The following is a 20,644-nucleotide window of genomic DNA, read 5'->3' as shown; positions in this document are numbered from 1 at the left end:
CGCCGCCATGGTTGCTACCATGATGAACGAGATGCGCGCTGGCTTCAAGGCGCTCGACACCCGCTTTGACGGCCTTGAAAAGAAAATCGCGGACATGGGCACCACAGTGCAGGCCCATGACAGGGGACTTGACTTGGCGGAATCCAGGATTTCTGACGGGGAGGACGGTGCCGCTAAAATGCTTAAACGTCTGGACAGAGTAGAAAAAATTCTCAGGCCCTGCTAAACGAGGATTTGGAGGCACGTGGTCGACGAAATAACCTGCGAATTCTTGGTGTGGCGGAGACGACAGCGACGGGTCGATTTGACACCTTTGTTGAGCACCTCCTCATAGAACTGTTCGGCAGGGACACCTTCACGTCTGGCTTTGTGGTTGAGCGTGCTCATCGGTCTTTAGGCCCTAAGCCTCGCCCTGGTCAGCCTCCACGACCCATAATTGCCAGAATCATGAATTTCCGGGACCGGGACGCCGCACTTCGCGCTGCCCGTGAGGTCGGCGAGGGATGCTGGCAGGGTAGCGTCCTATCCTTCTTCCCGGATTTCACACTTCTGGTCCAGGAGGCCCGCCGCAAGTACAACGGGGTCAAAGCAACTCTACGCAATCTTGGCTTAAAATACGGCATGTTGTACCCGGCTCGCTTGAAGGTCGAGGTGAACGGGAGATTCTGCATCTTTGACACCCCCACGGAGGCTCAGGAGTTCTGCCAAGGCTACAGGAGACAGGGCTCACCATCGGCTTCTGGCTCAGCGACGCACTCCCCGGCCCGGACTGATTCGCAATCCAGCGCAGACCTCTTTGCTGAGACTGGCAAGGGATGAACGATCTCTGCTGCTCGATCTTCACTGAACCACTGCTACACCCTGCCTGGTGTCCTATTGAACGGTCATGGTCTGCTATCTCTTTGAATATTGTTCACTTTGTGCTTATGATTCTGGTCGCCTCGATTGGTGCGCCCGCACGGAGTGGTGTTGCCGCCCCTTATGGCGTATGCCTTAATTTTTTCCTTCTTTGGGGTTTTGGTCTATGTTCTACCTTACCGTTTGAGGTCATTGATAATGCTTGTTCAGTTTTGTATTTCGTATCAATGCTTGTTTGGGATCTGCCTCTCTGGGGATAGTGGGAGGCTGGGTGGCGGGTGGAGGGTGGGGATTGTCTTTTCTACTTTTTCTTTTTTAAATGCGAGTATTGCTAGAACTACTGGAAGTGGACTGTTTACGACACAATGGACTGCCTTTTCTTTTGATGCAGCGCTATGGCTGGGGTAGGTTTGCAGTCTGGCCCGTCTAGACTCACGCTTATGTCATGGAATGTCCGTGGCTTGAACAACACGCGCAAGCAGGTATTGAACTACGCGGCACGCTACAAGGTGGATGTGCTCTTTTTGCAGGAAACACATTTAGCGAAGACAGACGCCTCCTCGATGGCTCAGGGTTGGGGCAACCATAGAATATTCTCGAACTACAGCAGTTATTCCAGAGGGGTTGCTATATTTGTGCACAAGCGCGTTCCCTTTGTGTTTACTGGCAGTGCGACAGATGCTGAAGGTAGCTATGTGCTCGTTTCTGGTGTGCTGTTTGGGTACAAGCTTACGCTGGTTGGGGTATATGGCCCTAACGTGGACTCCCCCACCTTTTTCCATGACCTACAGCTGCTGCTGCTTCACTCGGACATAGACCTGTTAGCGATGGGGGGTGATTTTACCCTACTAATGACCCCGGACAGGGATAGCACCTCCCCTTCCCCTGACTGCAAGACGCAGGCCAGATCAGTCCTCGCAGAGCTTTGTACACACTTTTCCCTAGTAGACATTGAAGCTAGACTGCACCCTGACACCCCTGAGTATACTCATCATTCTGGTTTCCACAACACTAGCACTAGGATTGACTATTGGCTCCTCTCCCCTGGTGTCGCCGGTTGGGTGGAGGGCCTCTCCACGCTGCCGCGAACGCTGTCCGATCATTCTCCTGTTACTTTGACTCTGCTGATTCCTCGACTGGGTGGCTATGAATGTCAGTGGCGGTTTCCGGGCAAGGCTCTGCAGGACCCAGTCTTTACAGAGGAGATCCGCTGAGCCATTGACGAGTACTTTGACATCAACACGGGCACTGTGAGCTCCTGGGCTACACTCTGGGAGGGTTTCAAGGCCACCATTCGCGGGGCATGCATTGCTAAACATGTAGGGGCTCTGCGGGAGATACGCTCTACACTGTCCCACATTGAGGAAGAACTTTCTGCACTAGATAGGGACCTCATTGCTTCTCCATCACACGCACAGGAGGCCAGGAGACTGACTTTCCTGATGGAGTTTAGGGACGCTGCTGACGGGGAGCTGCACTTTTTGGGTAAACACTACACGGCGCGCCAGTATGGGGAGGGGGGAGAGACCGGGTAGACTACTCGCACAGATGCTTCGTCCGCCCCACCAGGCGGCCTACGTCTCTGAGGTAGTGGACGCGCATGGCACACAACACTACTCCACCCCTGCTGTCTGCGACACTTTCTTGCACTACTACAAAACTCTCTACACTTCCTTGTTGGCGGGCGATCAGCACGACCCCGGCCCCTATATAAACGAGATCGCCATCGTGTACCTCGAAAAATACATGCAGGACTTTTTGGCCATGCCTATAACCCCTGACAGCATAGTTGAGGCCATTGATTCACTGCGAAGCTCGTCGGCCCCGGGTCTCGGCGGCTACTCGGCAGATTTCTATAAGGAATATAAGGAAGAGTTGGTGCCGAGGCTAGTGGAGGTCTATGCTGAGGCCCTTGAATCTGGCGTTCTCCCTCCCACACTCAGGGAAGCGGTGATTGTTCTTCTTCCCAAGCCCGACCGCGATCCCTCCTTCTGCAGCTCCTATAGACCCTTATCCTTATTGAACTTAGACTACAAGATTTTGGCTAAAGTCCTGGCGATCCGTCTGTCCCTACTGATGGGATCCATTATTTCCCCTGCCCAATCCGGTTTTGTTCCACACAGGTCCACCTCACTAAATTTACGCACACTGTTCTCGGTTCTGCACAGAATTGACCCGGCCACTCCAGCTGCAGCGGTGTTCTTAGACGCCGAAAAAGCGTTCGACACATTAGAATGGCCCTTCTTCCTATCGGTCATGCGTCGCATGGGCATGCCGGAACTGTTTGTGGCGACGGTCGAACTGCTGTACACAGCGCCGACTGCCCGGATCCGTTTAAACGGTACCATCACCGCGCCCTTCTCTCTTTCCCGAGGCACCCGTCAGGGATGCCCTCTGTCCCCCTTGCTGTTCATTCTGGCTATGGACCCTCTGGTGCGCCATTTTCAGGAGAAACACCTCCACCGAGGACTCCAGTTTCGCACTGGTCCTCTCCTTGTCCCCCTGTATGCGGATGACACGATATTATATGTCCGTAATCCTCACACGAATCTAGAGCCTTTACTGCTGGAAATTGCCCGCTTTGGCGGATTTTCGGGTCTTCGTATCAACTGGCACAAGACTGTGATTTTTCTGCTTACCCCAGCCACCTCAAAGTGGTCGTGTACTTATCCTCTTGAGTGGAACACGGATTCTGTAAAATTCCTGGGTATCCATGTCCATTTAGACACAGTGTCCATTGTTCGCTTGAACTACGGCCGTGCACTTGACTTCCTGGAAGACAACACGGAGCGTTGGATCCGTCTTCCATTGTCAATGGCTGGTCGGATTGCCATTCTTAAAATGATTGTACTCCCCCAGTTTTTGGATCTATTCAACAATATCCCTATCCCGCTCACAAAGGTCTTTTTTACCCAACTTCGCACTGCCTTATTGCGCTTGTTGTGGGGTGGTAAGAACCCCCGAGTAGCTTGGCGTACGCTGACGCTTCCTTATGAGCGCGGCGGATTCGGAGTGCCTGATTTTTATCTTTATTATCTAGTCGCGCAATGCTCGTACGCCCATTCCTGGTTTCACCCGAACGCCGGAATTCTCCATCTGCGGCCAGAGGCTGACATGGCACTTCCAGTGGCCCTCCAGTCCCTGGTTCCCCGAGCGATCCCCCGGGATCCTCAGGATATACAAACTGTCTCCACCACGTGCTGGGCCTGGGAGAAGCTGAGACGACTGCTGCGCATTGATCTGCTGTATTCCCCTGCTCTTCCGTTACCTAACCCTCACTGGCTCCCCATCACTGGCGACCCGGTGGTGCGCCGCACCCTATCCAAGTTCCAGCTGTCCGCGGTTGGGGATCTTTTCCCAGATGGCCACGCTTTCTCCATAACTGAGGATCAGAGGTTTCAAGACCGAACTTTCATGGACTCTTTTACTTTGACTAGGGTTAGGTCCATGCTGCGCGCTGAGTTCCACACATTCCCGCTTCCCCCTGAGGACGTTGCCGCGCTCACACACATAATCCAATCTCAGACGGGAGCGCATGTGGTCTCGAAGCTCTACAGACTCTGCTTGACCTCGCTTCCCTCATCGGATGCTGCGGCGAGAGCCGCGTGGGAGGGAGACCTCGGCACCCAGATCACTGATGACCAATGGGTGGCGTGTTGCACTGCCACCAGGGAAGTGTCCATAAATAGCAGGCACAAGCTTATACACTTCAAGTTCCTGAGGCGGATGTACCACACTCCGGCTCTAGCTCACAAAATTGATACAAATAGGCCACACTCCTGCCCCAAATGCAATACCCCACAGGCTGATTTTTCCCACCTTTCCTGGACTTGCCCCCTTTTACAAAACTATTGGCTTCAGGTCCATAAGATCCTGGGGGACATTCTGGGCCTGCCATTGGTGCCTACTCCAGAAATAGCGCTCCTTGGCCATGTGGCCAACTTTCGTAGCCCACTCCGTAGGTTGGCAGCCATTTGTTTCTTACTAGCCAAGCGGGAGATAGGACTACACTGGTGTGCTAGGCGTCCCCCCACTGTACATGCTTGGCTCCGCAGCCTGGCTTATTGTAATGTTAACAGTGTTGAATACTCTGGACAACTTCCCTCTGCATCCCGGCCACTGGACATTTGGGGACCATACCGTTCATATGTTGCGAAACTTACACAGGAGACACAGGCTCGTTCGATTACCTCCATTGTACCGGAGGGTGTGGGCTAGACTGCTTAGTATCGGGCCGGTATGCCCGCCTCCCTTTGCTGCTCCCTTGTGCCCGAGACTTGGCGAGGCTTCGGCTAGACTTTGGGACGCCTCTCTGACCCAGACTAAGTTATGTATGTATGGATTTGCTTCATGATCACTGTGCGTTTGAAGGTGAATTCCTCTTGCACCGTGGCTTGCTACGGTTCATGCGGCTGCCATTAGCCTTACGGATTGCCACCGCTTGCTCAATGTCTGCATCTTTATGTACATTTTGTGCTTTGGTCTACCCCTTGGTTCTTATGTACTCACAGGTATGATTTATTGTTTGATTCTAAGTTCTTTCAGAGATTTTTGTTTTTTTCTCCTTCATATGCCAAACTTAAGTTTTCCTTGCCAGCATAATGAAAATTTGTATTGTGTCATACTTATTCGCCATTGCTTTGTGTACGACTGCTGGTTTACTGATAACTGTTACTGGAGGGACCTTCTCGGGTCCTGTTTCATTGATCATTGTACACACGTGGATTGCTTCTTTTGTTCAATAAAGAGATTTAAAAAAAAAAAAAGTACCTAGTACTGTGCATTATGTGCGCCTAAGGCTTGTAAACCAAATACTGCTAGTGAGCCTGCACCTCTGATTCTGCCACCCACACGAGCAGCCTTGCAAATGTTTCTCAGACCTGCCACAGTAGTGTCTGCGCGCAGTCTCTACTGCCATGTCGACCTGGTAAGGGCACCCACTTGCCAGACCCTTACCTTGCCTTTTATTACATGCGAGTCATCCTTAAGGTAGGGCCAGGGTGTACCCCTGTGGGCAGGGTGCAGTGTATTTGAATGAAGGACATGTAGTGTTGTGTGGGACATGTCCTGATAGTGGAATACAGTTTATTTAGTTTTTCACTGTTGAAAAGCTATCTGTCACATAGGAAGGATGGGAGTTTATTTATAACATCTTATAAGTATAACTTCCCATTGGGAAAAGATAGAAATCTGGATTTTACTATGCATGTACTCCGAATATAAAGCTGCATCTTTTAGTAAGGATGATTTTTAAATTCTGTGTTTGAAAATACCACTTTTAGAAAGTAGGTCTTTTCTTCCTTAGACATCCTGTGTGCCTCTGCTGGGTTGTGTTGACTGTCTGGTTCTGGATGTGTTTGAAAATACCACTTTTAGAAAGTAGGTCTTTTCTTCCTTAGACATCCTGTGTGCCTCTGCTGGGTTGTGTTGACTGTCTGGTTCTGGATTGACTGTCTAGTTTTAGATTGACAGGGGCTGGGTGTGTACATTCACTGTAGACAGCCACTGGGGGAGGAGGGAGTTGAGATGTGTCCTGCCTTTCCTGGATGAGTCGGGACTGGCCTGAATAGACCTGGGTTGCATTTAGAGTAGGGGGAGATTTCCTTTCACCTGAATTGGCCTGGTCTGCCTTACACAATGCTGTCTCCACCTGCTGCCGGATAGCTGGAACAGAGAGGACAGACTAGTTTTTTTTTTGTTTTTATTATTGTTTATTGGCATATACAAAAAAGTACAGTGAAACATCAAGAGATCCATCGACAGCATTATCGGCACATTATTCATAGGATTTTCAATACGTACACATTACCCCACATAGCTTTCACATTGGTATACAAACAGTTGCGTCAGGTTCCCACCTATCTACATCACGTATCAACAACAGTAAAGCGTAAATAATGGGTTATCATTAGCTTGACAATCCAAGTTGTACACTCTTCACGTCCCCAGTGCAGCACTCTCCGGTATGCGCGGTGGCCCTAAGTCAACCCCAGTGGTTCCCGAGTCTACGTCTCCCTCCACCGATCTCCTCTCCATATACAGCGACCAATAGTTCTAGGATGATTCCGGGAAAGCCAAATCTCGCTATATAGTCCCATCTGCGTGCAGCAGTATAGCATATCTCGGGACCACTGGGAGAGCGTAGACGTCGGACCCCTCATCCAAGTAAGCGCCACACAGCGTTTAGCCACCAACAGAGCCATGTCGACCAGCCTGCGATGCTCAGGAGTTATATCTTTAGAGTAACCTAGCAGCGCTAACAGCGGGGTGGGGGAGAGCGACAAGCCACAAATCTCATTCACTTTGTCAAATACTGCTTTCCAGAAATCAGCGACCCTAGGGAAGAGCCAGGTAAGGTGCAAAAAATCAGCTGTCTGGGCTGAGCAGCGTTCGCAACGAGGCGACTCTCGCAAACCGTATCGGCACAGCCGTTCAGGGGAATAATACACACGGTTAAGATATTTAAAATGTAATAAGCGGTGTCGACCATTCAGGAACACCCTCTTAATGTTTGCGCAGCAATGCTTCCATGTGTCTTCCGTAAGCTCCTGTTCTATATCTACCTGCCATGCCAATCTAGGCTTGGCGTAGGGTGTCGTATTTTAGGCAGTGTGGCATGATAAAGCCGCGCAATGAGTTTAGAGGGAGATTTGGCCCTCACGACATAGTTGTAGACTGTCACAGTCGGGGGTTCCGCCCTGTCCTCCCCCAGCAGGTCTCTGAGAGCCAGTCGTACTCTATGAAATTGGAATCGATTAAGCAGGATGGCGCCTCGTCCGTCTCCCGTATCCACATCCCCCCCACTGCCCGACCACTCCATCTTGGAATAAATCACCCATCTTGTGATTATCAAGTTTCGCAAGCGCCAACAGCACTCTGCGGTCTTTACATGGTCTGAGCCATGAACACCAGTCGATTCTGGCTTTCGGAGCATATAACCGAGAACAGGCCTGTGCATCCATGAGGTGGTGCCAGGCATGCGTGACCACATTAAGCGAGTCCAATAGGCCCGTATGTCGTTCGCGGGGGTGAGCAAGCAGAGCAGGTAGCGGCGTCGGATCTGCCACTGTTTTTTCAATGCGGATGTGTGGGGCAGAGTCCGGACCGTGCATCCATCCATATGCGTGAGCACCCTGGGCCGCTCGGTAATATAGTTCGAGATCGGGAGCTTGCAAACCTCTGTCCTCGTACGGTCGTATCAGAATGTCCCACGCCACCCTAGGTTGCTTACCAGCCCATACTAGACGCAAGACCAGGGTGTGCAGTTGTTTTAAAAATATACTAGATAATACCATTGGTATGTTGTGAAAGAGGAACAGGAAACGGGGGAGTACCGTCATTTTTAACAGCGAAATGCGGCCCATGAGAGAAAGGGGGAGGCCCTTCCACCTCTCCACATCGTCCTCTAATTTGGAGATCGCCACCCCGTAATTCTCTCTGAGTACCACCTCCGGGTTGGTGTGAAGTTTTATGCCTAAATACCTGACAGCATCAGTGGTCCACTGTATGGGGTACTCTGAGTCCACTCTGTGCGTGGCCGGGGTAATCGGAAACATTACGGTTTTGCTCCAATTTACTTTAATGCCCGAGAGTGAGCTAAACAAAACCACCTCTCTCAACACTCTTGGGAGGTTGACTTCCGGCTCCCTCATGTAAAGCAGGGTATCGTCTGCATACGTGGACACAATTAAATTATACCCGGGGAAACGAATACCGCGATTCCCATGATACTCTCTTAGGGCACATGCGAGTGGCTCCGCGACAAGGGCATAAAGGAGAGGGGATAGTGGGCAGCCCTGTCTGGTACCACGCCCTATGGGAAAAGGCTCGGTCGTAACCGCACCTATTCTAACTCTCGCTGTTGGTGAGGCATACAGTGTATTCAAGAGTTGGATAAAGAGGTCACCCACCCCCATACGCTTCAGCACCGCTCGCAGGAAAGGCCATTCGACGGAATCGAACGCCTTTTCCATGTCGAGGAAAACCACCACTGCTGGCACTTCCTGACTCGTATGTTGAAATGCTGCAAAGACCGTACGCAAGTTATAAGTCAGGTTGCGACATGGCACAAATCCCACCTGCTCGGGTGCCACAAGAGTGGGGATCAATGGGCTAAGGCGGTTCGCAATAACTTTCGCGAAGATCTTTGCGTCGACATTAAGAAGGGACAACGGACGGTAGGACAGACTAGTTTTGACTGAGCACAGGGCTTCTCTGCCACCAGAGAACAAAGAGAATTGCTATATAAATATTGGGGCCCAGTCTCTAGAACCTTAGATCATTTCTGGAATTCAAAAGGAACCTTTCCCAAGGAGAACAGCTGAAGAATCTTGAGGAGAAGTACTGCCACTTTGCTGTGTGCTTTCTGGGGTTGGCCTGCAGTGGCTGTTTCTGCCAAAGAAAGGATAAGGACCTTTCTGTGTGCTGTGTCCCCTGCTTGTGGAGGATCTCAAAGGGCTTGAAATAGAGCTTCCCTCCTGTTCTGAAGTCTCAGGGACACAAAGACTTCACCACCAGCTTCCCTGAGCTTCCTTGCTGGGAGTTCTGACCTGCTGTGGGAGTGTGGGTTTGATAAACAGGCGTGGAGGCTGTATCAGGGGTTTAACAAAAAGTGGTTTATTGATAAGAAGAGGGTTGGTAGGTGGATGGAATGAGGGTCCTGGGTGGTCGTCTTCTTCTGAGGACTCCTGTTAGCTGGAGGGGGTTGATAAGGGCAACGATGTTGTCTTGCTCTTTGGTTCCTCTGGACCGGGATGGTTTCCCCAGAGGCTCATAGGGGGAGAAAAAGAAAACAAAGGAGCCGTCAGAAAAGGGTTCTGTTGCTATTGGGGTCAAGTCTGCCTTCACCACACCATGGTGTTCTATTTAGTTCGTTGGTGCCCGCATATGTGAACAGAATAGGCTCAAAGCCCAAAGAAAACCGAGGATAGAAGGAGTGGTTAATAAGGTCTATTAGTGCCTAGGATATAAGAAAAGGAAGAGTGCGCAATTCTCAACTCAGAGGTACTTGCTTTCAGTATTCTTTTAACTTTGAGTGACATATGTCTTAAGGAGAAGAGTGACAGTCGCCTTGGTGACCCGCCCTTTCACTCTATTCCTCCCCTTGATTCTCCCTCCCGCTTCTACCCTCCCCTCCCTTTCTTAGCAACCCCGAGCAGTATGTACTCACCGGCTCCCGCCGTAACTCTCCTGAGTCACGGCCGCTCCCCAGCATCCTCCGGACACCACCAGTCCTCGAACCAGCTTTCCTCGCCTTCTTCTGGGTTCTCCAGTGTTCCGGTTTCTGGTAGGTCGGGTCCCGCGTCTTCTCTACTGCTCTCGGGTCCCGCGTCTTCTCTCTCGGGTCCCGCGTCTTCTTTCTCGGCTACACCACCTCGGCGTCTTCGTTCTTCTGCCCGAATACTTTCCGCGCCTCCTTTCCTCATCCACCTGTCTCTTGTTGGTCCCTGGGTTTCTGTTCCGGTTTGGGTAGGCGGTTCTTCCAGGTTATGCCTGTCGACGCGCTCCTGTGAAAACAGATGAGAGGAGTATGGACGGTGTCTCTAAGGCAGCACCCGCGATGTTGGCCCTCCCTTTGAGGTTGGTTCGGTAAGCGTCCTTCCCCTCAACGTCTCCTCCTCACACCTGCCAAGAGGTGCCTGTTGCCGAGTTGGGCCTCTGGAGGTTGTTCCTGCTGTTGGGAGCTGCAAAAGAGATGCAACTACGAGAAGCATGATGTAGCACCTGCCCGCGGCTGGAAAAATCGCTGCACGCTGCATCGCATGCACCAAACTACGAAGTCCGAGATCACTGCACCGATTCCGACGCATGCCCTGCTGTGTGGTAGCAAGAACCAATGCATCGTGGGACCGCAGCTGGAGAGACCAACGCAGTGCCATTGCACGCATGCATCGCACTGGGGCACCAAGTCTACAAGGAATCCTGGGTGCAGTAAGAAACTGACGCCTCCCCACCCCGCACAGTAAGAAACCAACGCATCACCTCCCCTACAGCAAGGAACTGACACATTACCTCCCCTGCGTGGCAGTAAGGAACCGACGCATCACCTGCCCTGCATGTAAGGAACTGATGCATAACCTTCCCTGCGGCTGGTTTTGTTTAACATTTTGACGCATTCAAGGTACTTTGTGTTCAAAGTGTCGCATCTATAGTTTGCTATGGACAGAACTGTTTTTACCTTCTAATAAGTACATTTTGATTACTGTATTGTGGATTTTTGTCATTTTGGTCTTGTTTGGTTTAGATAACGATTACGTATTTTCTAAATTGGTGTGTTCATTTGTAGTGTTTCCACTGTATTACTGTATGTGTGCACAAATGTTTTACACACTGTCTCTGAGATTAGCATGTCTGCTTGTGCCAATCTACCAAGGGGGTGAGCAGCTGTTATTTTAGAAGTGTATTCCCTTACTCTGAATAGGAAGAAGGGTCCCTACCTGGACAAAGGTGCAAACAGTTGCCAACTAGAGACCCCCATTTCTAACAAGTACTCCGTATAAATTGTTTAACACCATTATAACGGCTGGCGGGCTGATACATATGGTAAAATTATAGTAAAGGTGCGGAGATGGAATACATTACCACTGCTCCCCGCTACAATGACATAAATAAGCCAACGTTTGGTAGGTGTGCTGCCCAGGGGGAACTACTTCATGGAAACCCATGATGTGACATATATGTATTTAAAAATTAATTCAGTCACATCAGCAAATAACTAGGACAGAACGACCACAAGGTTATTAAGTTTGATGCTTGTTAATAGTTACTTCGGAATAATGTCTGTTTGCACAAGAAGAATCCAAGGATACTAGCTATGAAGCTACATTGACGTATATGTGAAGAATATTAAACTGCTCTCAGCATTGTGATGAATCATGAAATTAAAAAAATAAAAATATTCTTTCAAAAAGCAGTACCATAAAAAAACAAACGCTAAATCACATCACAAGCGCAACAGTAACCAATTCTGCTTCAAATCATTATTGAAAACAAAAATGATTCTATTGTGTAAAGGATGTATTTCCTTATTTAAATTTACAAATGGTTTATTTTTACTACATTTTATTTCCTTTTCATTGATGTTCTTCATAATGGTTTATGTATTTTGATAGGACGCAGTGTGACTTGCAAGGACACACCTGAAGGATTTTGCTTGAAGGATTTTCCTTGCCTAGTAGGCCGGACCCAATGTATAATGGTGGTTTGACTGATATGCTTTTGCCTGTACAACACTTGACTGAAATATGTTTAATTTTTTTGGGGCTTATAATGTGTAGTAAAAATTGATTACTTGTGTCATTGAAGATTTCCATAACAGAATAAGGTTGTTAGTTTCTGTAGGAAATCAGCTATTAACAAAACTACAGATTTATTTAATTTTATTTAAAGAGTTTTATATAGCGCTGGCTAGACCCGAAGGTATCGGAGCGCTTTACATGAGAATCAACAATGTTACAATAAAGATCAACAATTACACAATTGCATCATAAAATAGGCAATACAATTAGGAGAGGAGAGAAAGGAGAGAGAAAAGTAGTGGAGGGGGCAGGGGAGGTGAGAAAGGGAAGGTAAGGGAAGAGACAACAAGGAGAGACTAAAAGGAAGTCTGTCTAAAGACCAACTGGGTAGGTGACGACCAAGGCGGGAATCCATGGTCCATCTCCTCTATAGCTAAACCAGGTAGCTCCATCGGGCATCAGATAAGTAACTGTTTTTATTTAGTACTTTAATTTAAATTTTGCTTCGGAAGTTATGATACTGTTCACTTTGACATCGTATAAACTCCATATTTAAAGATATGTGAGTAATATCTTTGAAAGCGAAGACAGTTTTACGAACACATAAACACAAAATGGGAAATATTCTTTGATTATTATGCCCTAGTTTTCTTTATTGAATGTAAATATTTAGTTATCTCTTAGGACAGTCACAAATAGTACCAAGTGGGGCTTTTAAATTTGAATATTGCCTCTGTTACATTATTTTTTGTGTATTGTGACTGACTAGATGTCTCTTTTCAATTTAGCTTTCAATTTGCTGTATGTAGTTTATCGTTGACAATGTTTATTTTGTTTTGTTTTGTAGATGAAACGCTCTCTCAGTCATCCAGGTACTTACTTGTCTGAGAGGTAAGAAAATCTCCCTTCAGGTAGTTTTGTTTGTTATAAAAAAGAAACACAAAATGCAAATGTCAGTTATGTACTGTTTCATTGTTTCTTATCAAAATAGATTGTAAAAGTGAAGAAGATAATCTTTTAAATAATGTTTTTGCTAGAGGTCCCAGTTGTAGCTAATTTTGAATTTCGGCTTATGATTCAGCATTACAAGTTACTTATATTATTAAAATTGTCTGTCTATTTGAAGTTCCTTACAGGGAATTGGCAAATTATTTTTTTCGAAAGGTGCCCAGGAACCAAATGAAATCGGAGCAGTTTGCAGCTATATCAGGATTATGAAGTGTTATTCAAATGCTGCAATACTTAAAGAGTACTGTATCTTTCAGTTCTATTTTTCTGAATTATATTTGGCAGGGCAGGACTGGAAACTCAAAGCAGCCCTGGCAATTTTGTCGGGCCAGCCCCTGTGGGGGTGGGGGCGCAAATGTGAATCACTGCTGCTTTTTTTACTGGGGGCTGATATTGCAGCACCACTGCAAAACCGGCCCCCATCACTGCAAAATTATACTCCCCTTTCTGCCTTCCAGGGAAGGCCCAATGCCCGGTACAGCCAGTCCGGCCCTGAGACATGGTATACGTTTGCTGAGGAATTATCAGAGAAGATCCTAAATAGCAATAGGTTTTATCCTCACTTCCCATATCCGCTGCAAGATATTTTGAATTCTACTATCATTTGAACACAGCCTTTGCTCGGATACTGTAAAGGAATTCCCTGCCCTTACAACAAAGAGCTACTTCCTTGCATTTCACAAGGGACTATTGATCTTCAGTGTTGTATTAAATGCTTAGCTTTCTGCAGTATTTTGACTTCTCATATTTACATTCATTCCTCCTTACCTTTTCTCCTGCATCTTATACATGTTTAAGTGCTTACATTTTATATGTTTTTAGGGCGTATATAGATTGATTTTAAATGTCCTCTCCAGTGTAGTTCTTCTCCTTGAATCTCACTGAAATCTAGACTTTGAAAATTAGAAGATATTGGTATTTGACATAAATTCTCTTGAATGATGTACATAGCCATTTGACTATCACCATATTCCTTATTGTCGGCATCCTCTACAGTCAATCTTCCTTATGATGGTTTCCCTCTAGGCCTCAGCAAAAATTGTCCTTTTATGTGTAGCTAGTGTTATTCGATTAGGTAAACCATTTTGAAGTAAGAAGATGTGGAAAACATCTCTCCACAATATAAACTTCTCTGTACCTGTTACACAGGGTTATGGTGGATTAATAAGGGATAAGTCATTGCCTTTGATGGATAGAACTGGATTAGTGTTTTCACAAGCCAAATAACAACAATGTGATTTGTAATTCATACACATAAAATAGCATGTGTATTTGTAAAGTGCACCTACCACCCAAGGGTATCAAGGCACAAAATAACAGATGTTTATTGTTACCCAACTCCATGGTACTCATTTTATTAAAATCAGGAGGATGAAAGGCTGAGTGGACCCACCAGGATTTTAACCTGTGACCATGAGGTTTAACACAGGCCCCTACAGTGGATGCATTAGTCCACTAAGCCAGCATAGAAATGCTTGTGCCCATGATTTCCTTCCTCATTTTTTCGTACTCTGGTGGTCTTGCCTATGAGCATTATTTGCCCCCAGCTTCCAGTTCATAGTGTCTCAAACAGCCTCACCTGTACACTTTTTGAAATGTTTAATAACACCCATTGCAGCTAGGAGCTCAAAACGTGTCTCATTTTAAACCGTTGCCAATGCTAATTCCTCTGCCTCTCTCCAGGTGTTCACTGGGTCCTGGGATTTAGTTTGGTGTATCTTCTGTGTGGCATGTCTCTTGGTTTGCAACAGGTTCTGTTTGGTTACCCTCTCCATTGGCTCTGTTTCCATGGCCCCAATCCCCTGACTATGGTTTTCTTGCTGTAGTTTTCTGTCCTCTCTGGATCTACTCTAACCTCCTCCTCCTGTCTTCCCAGTGTTTTCTGTTGCCTCCTCCTCTACTTTTTCGCTTTCTTCATCTACTAGCTGTCCACTCCACTCTTCTTCGCTCTGTTGAATCTCTCCTTATTCCCCTAACTCAAAGTAGTAACTGATGGCTTTTGAATCATATTGAGCCCAGATGTCCTGCCTTTCTGCTTCCAACTATTGGGAAGTGAACCATACGGGCACCTGGAAGTGAGAGAGAGAGAGAGTCTGCTAGGTCCCCATCGCAACTAATGGAAGTTGGACCTTCTATTTAAGCCAAAGGTGTATCTGAGTCCAGGAATTTCTGCTATAACAAGACAGGTCTGCTGCTGAGAGTAAATCAATTTTATTTATATATTTATGTTTGCAGTCTTATTTAGCTCTAGCCAGGCTCCAATTCGTGTTAAAGCCCTGAATAGAAGAATCTGAAAGAAAGACGTTAGTTAGATTCCTTACCTTGGAATAACCCCCAGGCGTCAGACTGGACCCGGAAAATTTTGCGTAGCAGTACCCTTGCGCGTCGGTAAGCGTCGTCTGCTGCTCCGCGTCCGTCGTCGGCGTCGTGATGACGTCGTCGGAGTACTTAGACGCCGCCCTCGCGCGCTGACGTCAGTTCTTCTTTTTTCCGCGCCAGCTACCGCAGGTCCGGAGAAAGCAGTACCTTAGTCATTTTTTGACTAAAACTTTTTGATCTTCTTGATCTCTTCTTGAGTCTTCACGACTCTCTGTGCCGGTAGGGAATGCCCGGGTTCAAGCCCTGTACCGACTGCAACCGACTGATGTCGGTTACCGATCCCCACCGCCGGTGCCTTTATTGCCTTTGGGCCGACCACGACGACCGGTTGTGCCCCAACTGCCGGGCCTTGACGTCGAAGGCTAGGCGGGAGCGATCCCGTAAGCTCCTCGAGCTCCGGCAGTCGGCCCGCGCCGCTCAAGGTCCCGGTCCAGGAGGGGGTCGAGGGACCGGTCGCGAGGCCACAGTCATCGAAGCTCGACGAGTCGACACCATTCGTCGGGCTCCAAGTCCTCAGGTAAGAGGCATAAGAACTCAAAGAGATGCCATCGCTCTTCTGACTCCCCCCGACGCTCGCGCCACGCGGCCGGGGGTTCGGGCGACACCGGCTCCGCCGGAGCCGCAGGCGGCGGGGCCAACTCTATACCTGCCGGTCCCTAGGCTGAACGCGACGCCAGAGGAGATCGAGGCCTTCCTCATGACCATGAGGTTCCTCTCTCCTCTGTCGGGTCCTGCGGTGCCTCTGGGCCCCGCGGCCCCGACTAGGAGTCGAAGCGGGCCGGGTGCTCCGGCCCCGGCGCCGTCGGGTGCTTCGGCCCCGGCACTTTCGGCCACTTCGGTCCCGATGCCGCAGGCTCCCGCTGGATCCGGTTCGCTGCTGGTCGACCTCACTACCCCGCCGGCATCGACCCCCAGGGTGTCGCCCCCGACGCCGCATTCAACGCCGGCTGAAGAGCCTTTCTTCTTTGATCCGGCTCCATCCTCTGACCCTGAGTTTCAGGAGATGGAGGATGAAGAGGATTGGGAGGAGGGGTCTGAGGACCCTCTTACACGTGAGTGTCAGTCCTTCCAGGGCTGGACAGAGGAGCTAGGGGAGGCCAGTGGTCTTGATACCTCCCCTGACACTGGCTTTGTCGCCCCTCCTACCATGGCTACGGAGGAGGAGGCTGCTTATAGTGTGGTGCTGATGCGGGCAGCCAAGGCCTTGGTGCTTACCCTCCCCGTCGCTACTGTGAGGTCCTTAAACCGCAGAATGGCGCTCCGGAGCCTTTACTGCCGTTTAATGAGGCGCTCATGGACGTCCTGTTGGGCACTTGGTCCAGGCCCGCTACAGGCCCCCCTGTAGATAGGAACGGCGCCACCGCACAGCTCTGGGTGACCCTAGCTTCCTGTCCACCCACTTCACCCCCGAGAGCCTGGCTATCCAGGCCTTTACTTCCCAATCCGCATTCCCGACTGCACCCCCAGATCAGAAATCCAAAAGGTATGAACAGTTTGGTAAAAAACTGTTTTCATCCTTCAGCTGTGGGTTGCGGTCAGTCAACACTGTTTGCCTTTTGGGCCGTTATACCCACTCTCTGGGGGATACGGTTGCGGCCGTGCTGCCAGAGTGTCCGGAGGGGGCCCGGGCAAAACTCGCTCAAGCCCTTGCGGAGAGACGAGACACAGCCCGGTATTCTATACGATGTGGGCTGGATACCACGGACTCGCTGGGCAGGGCAATGTCAACGCCGTTGGTGGTTCGCCGCCACCCCTGGCTGAGGTCCGCCAACTTTTCGGCCGATGTCTAGAACAGCCTCATGGACATGCCGTTTGATGGCAGCCACCTCTTTGGTGGCAAGGCAGATCATGCGCTTGAACATTTCAAGGACTCCAGGGCTACGGCCAAGTCCTTGGGCCTCTCGGGGCAGCGTCAGCAACAGTCTGCCTTTTGCTCCTTTTGTGGCCAAGGAAGGGGCGCCCCTTCACGTCCTGCCAGCCACAGGCCGCAGTCTAACATCCAGTGCGGCGGCAAACGTGGTAACTGCCGTGGCAGTGCCGGGGGACAACGGCCCGGCCAGCCCCATCCACTCCCGCAGCATCTGCCTCAAAGCCCTCCTAGACCGAGCTTTCAGGCCCATTTAACGCCAGTGGGGAGCAGGGTCCGCCATCACCTTCTTCACTGGCGTACCATCACTTCGGACAGGTGGATGCTGCAAATCGTCCGAATAGGCTACTGACTCCCTTTCGAGGCGACCCCACCAGCCATGCCACCGCTGTACCACCGTGTGTCGGGGGATCACTTGCAACTTCTTCAAGAGGAAGAGTCGGCCCTCTTGGCCAAGGGGGCCGTTGAGCGCGTTCCTGGGCCAGAAGTAGGGTGTGGTTGCTATTCCCACTACTTTCTGGTTTCCAAGAACGGCAAAGGGGGCCTATGCCCTATCTTGGACCTACGGAACGTCAACGGCTTCCTCCGGAAGGAGAAGTTCAAGATGCTGACTCTGGTCTTAGCTACCCTGGAGACTGGATGGTAGCTTTGGACTTGCAGGACGTGTATTTCCATATCCCCGTCCTGCCGGCCCACCGGCGTTACCTGCGGTTCATGGTAGGCCACAAGCACTTCCAGTTCACTGTGCTTCCCTTAACCTTACCAGCGCCCCACGGGTGTTCACGAAAGTGATGGCGGTGGTTGCAGCTCATCTGCGCAGGTTAGGGTTGTCAGTCACCCCCCTACCTCGACGACTGGTTGTTGAAGGCGGGCTCGCCCCAGACAGTCGTCAGCCACCTTCAGTCTACGGCCGACCTCCTGCACTTGCTTGGGTTTTCCATCAATGTGCCGAAGTCGCACCTGTGTCCCTCTCAAAGGCTCCTCTTCATCGGAGCGGTTCTGGATTTGGCGCAGTTTCGGGTTTATCCTCCCGAGCAGCGGGTTCTGGATATTCAGGCACTGATTCCGATCTTTCAGCCTTTATTCCGGGTCTCGGTCAGGTTGACGCTGCGGCTTCTGGGGCGGGTGGTCTCCTGCATCCTTCTGGTGCATCACGCCAGGTGGCGGATGCGGGCTCTGCAGTGGGACCTGAAGTTTCAGTGGGCCCAGCATCAGGGCAACCTGTCCGGATCTCGGAGGGCACTGCAAGACAGTTGCAGTGGTGGCTCATGGACTACGATTGGGTCAGCGGCAGATCCCTCTCCCTTCCCCAACCGGAGCATGTTGTTGTAACAGATGCGACCCTCCTGGGCTGGGGGGGGGTACCTGGGAGAGGCGGAGATCAGAGGACTCTGGTCTCCGGCGGAGTCCCGGCTCCGCATCAACCTTCTGGAGCTGCGGCCGATCCGGCTTGCACTGAAGGCATTCCTTCCCTCTGTCTGGGTTCACGGACAACACCACCGCCATGTGGTGCTCCAACAAACAGGGCGGGGTGGGGTCGTGGACCCGGAGGCTCTGCGCCTCTGGCAGTGGCTGGAACATCAGGACGTTACCCTGGTGGTTCAACACCTGGCAGGTTTCCTGAACGCCAGGGCGGACGAACTCAGCCGTCGGTGCATGATGGATCACGAATGGCGTCTGAACTCGGACGTGGCGCAAGGTCTCTTTCAGCAGTGGGGAGAGCCTTGGTTAGATCTCTTCGCCACAGAAGAGAACGCGCAATGTCATCAGTTCTCCGCGTTGGAATTTCCAAGGCGGCACTCGCTCGGAGACGCTTTTCGTCGCAAGTGGAGTTGCAGTCTGTTGTACACCTTTCCGCCTATACCACTTCTGCCCAGAGTGCTGAAGAAGATCAGGCGCGACCGGGCCCAAGTCATCCTTGTCACTACTATCGACGCCAGCCGTTGGTTGGGCGACAGCTCTTCCGCCTCTCTGCTATCCTTGAGCATGGCGCGCAGATGTGGCCAACTTGTCTGGACACATTTTGTAAAGCTCAATGGGTAGTCCATTAGGCCCCGTCGCCTTACCCGGTTTAAGAGCCCTGATTGCTTGCACAATCTCATCATTAGTCATAGCGCTGTCTAAGTAGCTCCGATCATCGTCCGATAGGGACAGGAGACTGATGTCTTTGAGGAGATCAGTCGAGTCTGCCTCCCTGAGGGATGACTGTGATTTATATACCGCTGTGTAGTGTGCAGTAAATTCGTCAGTTATAAGAACCGGGTCTGTGACCCTCACACCCGAGTCAGTCGTGAGTTCAGACACCAGTTGGCTAGCTCGCTCCCTCTTATCCAGCCACGCGAGAAGTATCCCAGCTTTGTCCCCACATTCGTACACTCTACCATCTCTCTCTTTACCCCAGAGCCTTCTATTCATCCATTTTTTATCGCAAAAGATGTTCAGCGTCTGGGGTACCCTTCCTCCCTACTTCCGCCTCCAGGTGTATTACATCCCTTTCAACCGCCTCAAGCTCCTTGGAATTTTCTTTCCGGATCCCAACCACCGAAGAGAGGGCAGCCCCTCGAACAACTGACTTAAACGCCTCCCAAAGCTTCTGAGGGGAATCCACCGAACCCAGATTCTCACAAGAATAATGGTCAATCGCTTTCTGTAGGTCCCTGAGAAACGATGGGTCACGGAGGAAGCAGGGATTGACAGGTGCCACCATATCAATTCGGTTGTCTTCCAACACCAGTCTGGTCCACATCGGACAGTGGTCAGATATGCCTCTCGCCAGATGGCGGACCTCATGTAAATGGAGAAGTAGTTGAGAGGCAGGCAAGAGCAAATAGTCAATGCGGGAGGAGCTATGATGGGCTCCAAAGAAAAAAGTGTATTGCAAGTCCCCATTGTGGAAGGCCCTCCAGGCATCAGATAGGCAGAATGCCTCAATGAAGTCAGGAAGCCAACTGTGGGAGGGCCTCATAGCACGTGGGGGCCGACGATCCAACTCCCCAGACGACACGGCGTTGACGTCACCTCCCACCAGGAGAAGGCCCTCTGGCAAAGAAAGGAGTAAAGTGCCCAGATCTGTAAATGTTTGAGCCTGCAGTCCTGGAGGTATATATACCGATACCAGGGTTACTGTTCTCCCCGCCAACTGACCAGTGAGTGCAACATACCTCCCACGTTCATCAGCATGTGTAGATTGGGGTGAGAAGGGAAAGGAAATTTTGGCCATAATGCCTACTCCCCGAGACCCACTAGTAAATCCAGAGTGGTCTATTAGCCTGTATCCCCAGCTGTTCAGGGCTTT

General features: G+C 50.2%; 1 protein-coding gene across 1 annotated transcript in view; it reads left to right on the top strand.

Moving 5' to 3' along the window:
• PLEKHA3 (pleckstrin homology domain containing A3) overlaps nucleotides 1–20,644 on the top strand; it is a 254,424-nt gene that overhangs the window by 184,197 nt on the left and 49,583 nt on the right. Inside the window, exon 6 of the mRNA XM_078681500.1 lies at nucleotides 12,943–12,986. Within this exon, the coding sequence (XP_078537626.1) occupies nucleotides 12,943–12,986 (44 nt within the window). The remainder of the gene's footprint in view (nucleotides 1–12,942; nucleotides 12,987–20,644) is intronic.

Source organism: Lissotriton helveticus, chromosome 3_1 (assembly GCF_964261635.1).
Source record: "Lissotriton helveticus chromosome 3_1, aLisHel1.1, whole genome shotgun sequence".
In the NCBI taxonomy this organism is placed as follows: domain Eukaryota; kingdom Metazoa; phylum Chordata; class Amphibia; order Caudata; family Salamandridae; genus Lissotriton; species Lissotriton helveticus.
This window is presented reverse-complemented; position numbering and strand designations above follow the sequence as displayed.